The 9,381-nt window shown below is 35.4% G+C and overlaps 1 protein-coding gene across 3 annotated transcripts in view; it reads right to left on the bottom strand.

Moving 5' to 3' along the window:
* The window catches only part of Grm8 (glutamate metabotropic receptor 8), a 767,244-nt gene that overhangs the window by 433,453 nt on the left and 324,410 nt on the right, over positions 1–9,381 (bottom strand). For all 3 annotated transcript variants that reach the window (XM_074063968.1, XM_074063975.1, XM_074063963.1), the window contains exon 6: positions 8,801–8,938. In XM_074063968.1, the coding sequence (XP_073920069.1) occupies positions 8,801–8,938 (138 nt within the window). The remainder of the gene's footprint in view (positions 1–8,800; positions 8,939–9,381) is intronic.

The raw sequence follows: 9,381 nt of genomic DNA, 5'->3' as shown, positions 1-9,381 counted from the left end.
CAAACTACCAGAAGACAGAAGAGCTCACTTTTTTCATAAATTTCTATAAAGTATTTTATAATCATTTGCATTGAACTTCTTTCATTAAAAATGAACCCATTAAAACATTTTAAAAAACAAAACAAAACAATTAAAACATTAACTGAGTACATACCAAACTGGCACCATGCACCATATCTACAGTACTGTAATGAAATGCAAACCATCATTATTGAACAATTAATTAATTTAAAGGACATGTAATGCTAAACATGTATTAAATCTAGAAGATATGGTCCTGTCTACTAGCCACCTACAGACTAATTGCTTCATTTTTCTATCATAAGCATAGTATCCTTAGGGGAGATGTTTAGCACAATATAGTTTAACAAATGTCATAAGTAACCAAAGATAATCAAGACTTTCCAGAAGGTTTTCTCAACTAACTTCAGTAAACTCAAATCACCCTTTATGTTAGGTCTCTTTTGTTCTAATAAATACAAATCTTTGTTAGATAGCTAGATAGTTCTTTTGTTTAGATGAGTTCTTAAGAGTTTGAGTTAACTCTTTTTTTGGTACATCAAATCATAAGGATGGGATTCCCTCAAACCCCATGTGTTTAAAGGAATCCCAAGGTAAAACTTCTTTAAAAGTACTTCTTTTGTAGTATACAAAATCAATACCTTATATTTATCTGTTTTCCCCCTTAAGGGGGGAAATACCAAATTTTCCTGATACTGAACCATCTGTATTTTCTTTGTGTGTGTGTGTTTGGTTTTGTTTGAATGAATTGATCTCCTCAACTAATGTTTAATTACAATTGGTGGGAAGACAATTTTGTCTGGTATTGTACTTTTCTAATCCTCTCTGGTATCTTGCTGGCCAAACCTTACTGCAATTTTTCAAATAACTGATTCTCAAAAATGCTTAACTGGTACTTGATGGCCTATATTTTTTTTATGTTTCAGAGTGCTTCAGTGTAATATTCCAGAGATCATTCAGTTAATGCTCAACTCTGACCAAAGGCCAGAGTAAATTAAGACCTTTGCAGAAAGGAATTTAAAGACCCCCTAAATTCATTGGTGTTCTGAAGAATGTGTATTTTTCTGTTTTAAGTTACTGTCTAAAAAATGTAAGAGTTTATTCATTCTTAAAGTTTAATTGCTTCTGAAATTCTGGCAGAATTAGTGTTTCTAGACCAAGAATATCAATACAACCCCTTCAATAGTCACAGAGATTCACAAATAGGAAATACTTAACCTGGGATGACCACTGGGAAACACTCAAACCACTCTTTTAAGAAAATGAGTGAAATGATTTAGACTTGATCCCATGCTGGAAAGGTCTTCAGAATAAAAAAAAGAGCAAGGAAAGGATTAAGCATCAAATCAGACTCCTTCAGGTAGCTACAGGGCTTTAGACAACTCACCAAGGTCAAATGGGCCTCAATTTTTTTCTGAAAAATGAAAAAATTAAGCTAAATGATCTCTAGTGACCTCTCTAAGTCTTACTTAATGTGTACATATGATTGGAAGTATAATTTAAGTTTTCAGAATGTTTTTGGTTGTTATGGCAAACCTTACAATCTATTTTGTAGATTTTGGAGCTTCAGGTACATCTGTGTACATTTCTTTAAATTCAGTAATTAAGCTTCCCAATTCACATTTCCTTATGAGAAAACACACCTATTACTGTGTCTTTACACTTTACTGATCTAAATACATATTGGAGATAGTATATAAAACACAGACCACTGATTGCACATTTTTGCATTTGATGATTTATATTTAAAGTTTTATTTAGATGATCCTCTGTAAGCCACCTTGTGTTTATCAGTAATCCTTAACACAGTTGAATATTTATTCTGCCAATTAAGCTTCAGGTGCTATTGGTGTCACTATAAGCTCACTCTCATAGCCCCTCCCAGAGCTCATCAGCATCCAGGTCACCTGGGAACTGGTCAGAAATATAAAATGCCTTACCCCAGATGTACAAAATAAAAATCTGCATCTTAACAAGGTGCTTGGGTGATTTGTGTGCACAATAAAGTTCTAGAGATGCTGTACAGTTCTTCCCAAACTGCTTTTGAAATTACATGCTTTTTTTCTTTAAGGGGATAAAAAAATGAGTGAGCTAACTGTAATTTAGCAAAGTGAATTGCTTTAATTCAGCATCTCTGGACTTAGAGCTATAGCAACTTATAGTTGACACTTTTCTCTTATTTTCTTTTTCATAATGTAGTCCTAGATCTACTCTTATAAATGGCTGGGAAACAGAAAGCTATATAAAAAGGTTTGTGCTATTCCAGAATCACTAGCAAAAAACACATATATAATTGAAAATCAATATTAAGAATATTAAAATATTTACTATTTCCTGTAGGATTAAGTAACAAGCCAATATATTATTTTTATTTCACTTTATAGCTGGTAATTTTAAAATCCTGCAATGTATTGTATCATACATAAGGCATCATAAAGGGAAAAAATACTTTTCAAATGTGATAAAAATTCTGAAGTAAGTAAATAATAAAATAAATTGAGTATGTAAATGTCAAGGACAAATTCAAATTTAAAAAAAGACCAGGGTTTCAGTTTCTAGTTGCAGCTCTGAGACTAACACTGCGATTGTTTTTAATAATTCACTTCTCTGGTTTCTAGTTTCTTCATCTAGACGATGAGACAATGATTTTGATTTTACATTCTGGCTCTAAATTCTAAAATCTAGTATGTCTGAAATCAATACCTGTTTTTTCATCTCAGATGCACTAGGGGAATTCAATACGGAATCTCAGAACAAGCATAAATAAGTTACTATGAGATTTTTGCTATTTGCCAAGAACGACAGCATATGGACCAATGGCCACCTTGTAGTGCTAATGTAAAACCATTCTCCTGACAGATCTTTACTTTAGGCAAGGGGACAAATGAGGATGCCAGACACATTTTAATTCAGGGAAGATTAGCTCGATTTCCTTTCATTTTGAATCACCAAATCAAATTGTGGAATCTGTCCCCCTTGCTAACTACTCAATTCATTTTTGGGTCTCATGAGTCCTGGGTGAATGGGGGAAAGCTTCCCCTTTCACAGCCTTTCAGAGCAAATAGAGGACTGCTGAGAGGTGGTTATACCTGAAGTCACCTAGTTACTCAGGCACTAGAAAATAAACTGACAGGACTTTCCAGGAGCTAATTATTGAGCCTGCTATTTGGTTCACTGACAAAATTGCTTGTTTGTGGAAAGAAACATATTTGGCCATTGCTTTTTCCATTACCACTATTTCTATCATCATAAATAAGAATCAATAGGCCATTTCGTGTAGCATATGCTCACCACTATTTAGTATCTGAGTGTCAGCTGTATACAGGCTAAGCCACAGGGCTCCAGGTTTCTGGCTGAGGATTAAAACACAGCAAACAGGAAAAGCACTTCAGAGCCAATGAGATGGTGTGTATGTCTTTGTGAGCTGTCTGGGGACAAGGGAGGTCTGTTGTTTGTCTTTATATTAGCCAAACTTGCTTGGCATATGGTGGACTACTCAAATGAGTCAATAAGTGAAGGAATGATGAATGAATGAATTGAAAGGGTCTAAAGTAATATATGCAACTGACTGGATTTATGGAGTTGGCCAAAGATGTTGTTTTGTTCTTTGTTTTTTGTGGATTTTTAAAAAATTTGATTGTTTGATTGTTATGAGTCAGGGTCTCAATATGTAGTCAGGCTGGCCTTGAACTCATAATCTTCCTGCTTCAGCCTCTTAAGTGCGGGATTACAGACATGTACCACCATGTTTGGCTAAGGGATATTATTCTGATAAAGACAGAACTATTTATAATTCATGGTGGAGAAATAAAGTCAATGACACAGTATGTGCTGTGAAGGAGACTGCCTTTGAAATAACAGCTCAAGCAGATGTATCCAGGTCCCTACACATTCACGGTTGGGTCTTCACTAGAAAAGACAGAAATGGGAATGACAGTTATCAAGAGTCAAGCAACATCACTGAAGAAAAACTCTCCATTGCCTGTGAGAGTCTTGCTGGGGAAAACATGGTAGATAAAAGAAAAGACAAGAAGAGAAAAAAGTGGTGATGAAGGGGAATATTGAAGAAGGAGTTGAGGCAGGGGCCCAACTACAAAAATAGGTGTAGAATATGTGTAAAGACAGGGAGAAGATGAAGACACACTTCTTTTTTTCATTATATTTTTTATTAGGATATATTCATGATGGGAGGATTCCAAGTGACAATTCTGATCAGACTTATATTGTACATTATTTACATTGTCCCCATCGTCTCTCCTCCTCAGACCTCTCCCCACCCTACCCAAAGCAATTGCAAGAGGTTTTTTAGTTCTGTTTCATATAGGTATATGAAGTCCATCAACCATACACTGTCACCTTAATCTCCTTCCTTCACCCTCTCCTTTCTACTAATAGCCCCCTGTCTGCACACACTGTGCCTATTTTACAGTCTTGATTTTTGTTATTAATATTTAAGTTGATGTTCAAAGGGGCGTCTCAATGTATGCCCACAGTGGGTGTGCTTTACTGTGAATAATACACTTCTCAAGGGTGTCTATGGGTGTCTGGGTTTGGGGAAGTGAAAGGCATTAAAACTGAAAATAGAATGAGAGAAGTCAGACAAACATCTACTAAATAACAGCCATTGCCACTGGTAACAAGTATAAAGGAGCCCTTTTTCTCTTCTTGAGGAAGACAAAGGGAATTTTAAGTAGGATTAAGTAGTGGTAGCCTTTGGAACTCTGAGTTCTCAGAAGCAATAATAACTACATAAACAGCTAAGTGGATGGTAAGAATTACCTCACTTGGAATTTGGCCAGCATATCAAAAGTTAGCACTATCACATCTTTCTGAAAGCTTCCTGAGATTCAAGGGGAGAAATTATCTTAGAAAAACTGTTGGAACGGAGTTAATGTTAGAAAGAGCACACTCCTCACTGCTTGAAGATGATCTGCCTCCTGAAAATTAATAAGACAGAAGCCCTGCACTGCTGGGAAGACTTCTATCCATGTAAACATATTGCCAGCATCATATTGCCCCCAGTGGAAATAAATAACCACATTCACAGATTACCATCACCGAATGTAAAATTTTACTCATCACATTTAACTCACAAAAAAATGCTGCAAATGTGGGGACAAAGGGCCTTATAGACGTCTCACTCTCACAGAATTCCTAAACTTTTTCTTTGTAAATAGCTAAACATTAACATCTTAAGGCCAAATTTTAAAACAATTTTCAAACCTCTGACACCTCGAGTCATGAATATACTATTTACTAATGTTTCTTCTTAAGTACATTTGACCAGTACCATGCCAAATCATCCTCTCTCCTTCTCCAGAACAAATGAAAACTGAGTGTTACAGTGTTACAGCACAAATGTCTTCTCTTACCATCTGGAAACACTCATGGTTAACTCTTTAAAAAAAAAAAAAAGAAGTACAACATTTCATTATTTATTTGTTTTCTATGCAGAAGTTATTTTGGCATCCCCACAATGGGATTTGCATGAAAATCTGCTGAACGATCCAGTTCCTTAAAGGGTATGTTTGCCCTAGCACTTAAACTCCACTTTCATCATACTAGAAGTAGTTCTAATTGGGAAAATTGTTACAATTACAGCAACACCCAAGTAAATCAAAGGAATGTGAAGCAGGTCTGCCACCAAGTCTAGATTCTACAGCAAACCAGTTCATTACTTTTTTCTGAAATAAATGTCAACTACATGCTACCAATAGATGCTAAAAATGTTACTACATGCCTCAATTTATTAGGTTGGAGAAACTGGTTGTTCTGCAAACAATCTATTAAATAGTTATGGAATTAGCTAATATTCTACCAGTTATATATACACACATACACAATTATTTATACACAGACACACGTGCAAGTTCATCTATTTCATGAACTAGTGTAATTTTATTACTAACATCTAAATAATGGGGTTTGAATTTGTAGAGGACCAAACAATAATGTTCAAAATTCATAATTAAGCACAGGGTAAAAATATACCTTAGTAAAAAACAAACATCACTCTGTTTATAAACTCTCCTTTCAAACCTTCTACAAACTAGCTCTCTTTACTTCCAATTTTTTCCTAATATACATCATTCTCTCCAGTAAGCTGGACCTCTTTGCTGTTTGAACACCTGCCTTCCATACCCTACACCATGCCTTCATCCTTTTCCCTCAGCTTGAATGCTCTTTCTCAAAACTTCTTGTTAACAAACACCTCCTCCATGCGGCTTTAGATCCTCTATCTTGAACTTACAGTCATACATTTTCTGAATTTCCTTAATATCTATGTCCAAATTTTGCATTTAATCAGGGAATATCCGCCTTTGATTATGTATATGTTTGTGTGTATCTTTTACCCTAACTAAATCCTATTATGCAGAGGTGATACTGTCCTCTTCATGCCTCATCCTGAAGTTTCCTTGATTCCTCTCTGCATTTATTCTTTCTCTTGTCTCTAGGAAATTTTCCTTCTCTTTCATCTGAAAGCATGCTTAAACCTGCCATATCCTTTAAAACCTTCCCTTGCTTCTTTCTAAAGTTTTCTACTGTACCTACTTTCTTTCTTGACCCAACTTCTTGAAACAGAATCTCCTCTACTCCGATTATTATGTTCTTTTAAACTCCTCACATATTGGGTATCTCTCTCATATTTCTTACCCTTCAGCCACACCTCTCTGCATTACTACAACTACCTGTTCCCTCTCCTGGAGCCTGAGAAAACCTTGATCTCAGTTCATTCCCCTCCTCCAAGCTCACCATTTTGGCTTCTTCTCTTGGCTACTTCTCTTGAGTTTTGTCATCATTTTTTCATATTCTCTCAATCCCCTAGTCAAGTGCATCTCTGTCCTTGTTTTTAACTTCCAAGTTTAGTGAACTCTTTTAGGTCCCAGACCTTATGCTGCCACCTACTGGGCCATTCCATGGGGCCACAGAAAGCAAATCAAGTTCCCATTCATTCTGCTGTTTTCTGTAAACTAATTACATCACTATTTTCCTAGACCTTCCCGATAGAAATTTATCATTCAAAATCTCCATCTCTTAAACATAGCCACTTACATTTATGATAAAGACTACCTGCAAGAGAGAATCTCCCAACCCACAATTGTGTAGGGGGTGACTGCCCCATTACCAAGACTGCTGGATAAGTCCTGACTGACCTACCTTCTCTTTTTCTCCCTTGAACCCCAGCCCTCCCCATACTTTTGGAAGAATATTCTTGAAACAGGTATCTGAGCAATTCTTTGGATGCAAAGCCCCAAGTCATTCTTCTCTATAGGTAGGGTAAAGTCCAAATTCCTCAACTCTGGAACTTCTAGAAAAAACTTCAAGCCTATTCTTGACTTATTTCTTTAGTTACATTTGCCATCAACCTCCCTTTCAATCATGCTCTCTCACTCCAGCTCTTTTTTTCTAGACTTTAAACAAAAGCATCTCATCCTGGCCCAAGATACTGGAATGTACTGTTATCATATCTTCATATGACTGCAAACCTTACATGATAACATAATCTCATCTCAAGTGTCACTGCCTGGGAGAATGGAATCGTCCTCAGGTCACATGAACTAATTGTCATCCTCTCTCCCAATTCTGCTGGGTCCCTCTTTCACATTTACTCTGTTTTATTTCTCTAAACTCACCTCAGCATTGGAAGTATATGTTCATTTTCATGTTTACTTATTGAATATCTGTCCCCTCACATGGGAATGCCAGCCTTGTGAGCACGAATCTTTTCTTCATTCACCCCAGATACTGAATAGTGCTTGGCTCAGAATCCCGAATTCAGTTTCCTTTTCTGTGTGACACCTACTTTCACATCTTCATTTTTCTCCAATTATAAGTCTATTCTAGCATGTAACATCTTTCTTCAAGCAGCTATTTCCAAAGGAAGTGAGATAGAGGGAAAGGAGGACAAATTGAAATATGTGGGTAAAGGGTGAGGTGAAGGAGTGGATGGTTTATAAAACACATGTTCAAGCTTTGTAGTTTTAAGTGGAAAGGATTTATGCATCTTTGTTAAAATTATCCCTAATATTTTATATTTTTTCATCTTGCTATGAACATTATTTTTAGATATTGTTTTCAATGTTTTAGTTTCTAATTTATATATTAAAAATAGATGTTTATATTGACCTTTGTATCTGTGGCCTTGTTAAATTTACTACTTAGTACTAAGTAATTTTTTAAATTCCATAGTTGTTTCTATGTACACAGTCTTATTATCTATGAATAAATGTAGATTATTCTTACATTAAAAATGAACATTCAATATCATTGTTATTTTTAAGCACAAGCTACAGAAAATAAAAGTATCAAAAATCTTAGTTGCTCCAGGATATTTGCTATGCTGGCTGAAAAACAGTATTATGGTGGACATGCACTGAAATAATTGAAAAACACTTGTCCTATAGCAACTTATGCTGTATCACTCTCACTACATTTTGAACTCCTGGAGAGCAATACTGCATCCTGTTTATTTGCCTATATCCCATCAAACCTAATAAATTGCTTTTCCCAAAGTAGACACTTAATAAATGTTACTCACATACAATTGAAATGCCCAGTGCTGCACCCATGGTGTATGCTTAATAAATACTTGTTGATTGACTGTAAGAACCAACAAACAAACTTAAATTTGTTGAATGATCAGTGCCTGTTGTGCCCTGCTGAGAAACTATAACAAGAGGTATAAGAACATCAAGATGCTTTTGTTATAAGTCACATAGAAAAATATTTCATTTATCAGGTAATGTTAAAACAACCAGGAAAAGATTTAAGTCACTACCTGTGCATTTCTTTATGTGACTGTTTCTTTTTCCATGTGATCCTAACTTGCATCCAAAATTCTCTTCCCAAAATTCTGCAAACCACACATTTCTTCGATTGTTGGCAAGAGTTCGGCTTCTAAAATATCGATCAAATCCTATTAAAGAAGAAAGGTATGACTTTCAATAGTTTTAAATAAAACTTAAATACTTCCAGAACTTTTGAAGTAGATATTATGTTGCAATCATTGTATGAAACATATATTATATACAGTATATATAATTACTATATATTACTATATATATATATATAAGCAAGTGAGGAAGAGCCAGAAATAATGATTTATTTCATGGCAAAAGCCAAGAAAGATCAGTAGGCAGTGTCTCCATCCCCAAACTCAGCACCTGGTTCTAGAGATGAGTAAAACAAGAAAGTCTATCATTGGTATCCTCCTTATAACTTCTCTTTCTACTCTACACCTCCCAGAGCAGCAACTAGTAGCCTCATGCTAGATCCTGGATATGCAGATTCTAACTCAGAGTTGTCTAATTTTTTTTTCTCTCTCTCTCTCTTCTAGCATGGATCAATGTACCAGACTTT

The sequence above is a fragment of the Castor canadensis genome, chromosome 2, assembly GCF_047511655.1.
Source record: "Castor canadensis chromosome 2, mCasCan1.hap1v2, whole genome shotgun sequence".
NCBI classification, from domain to species: Eukaryota; Metazoa; Chordata; class Mammalia; order Rodentia; family Castoridae; genus Castor; species Castor canadensis.
Note: the sequence above shows the minus strand (reverse complement) of the source record. Positions and strands in the feature narration are given on the sequence as shown.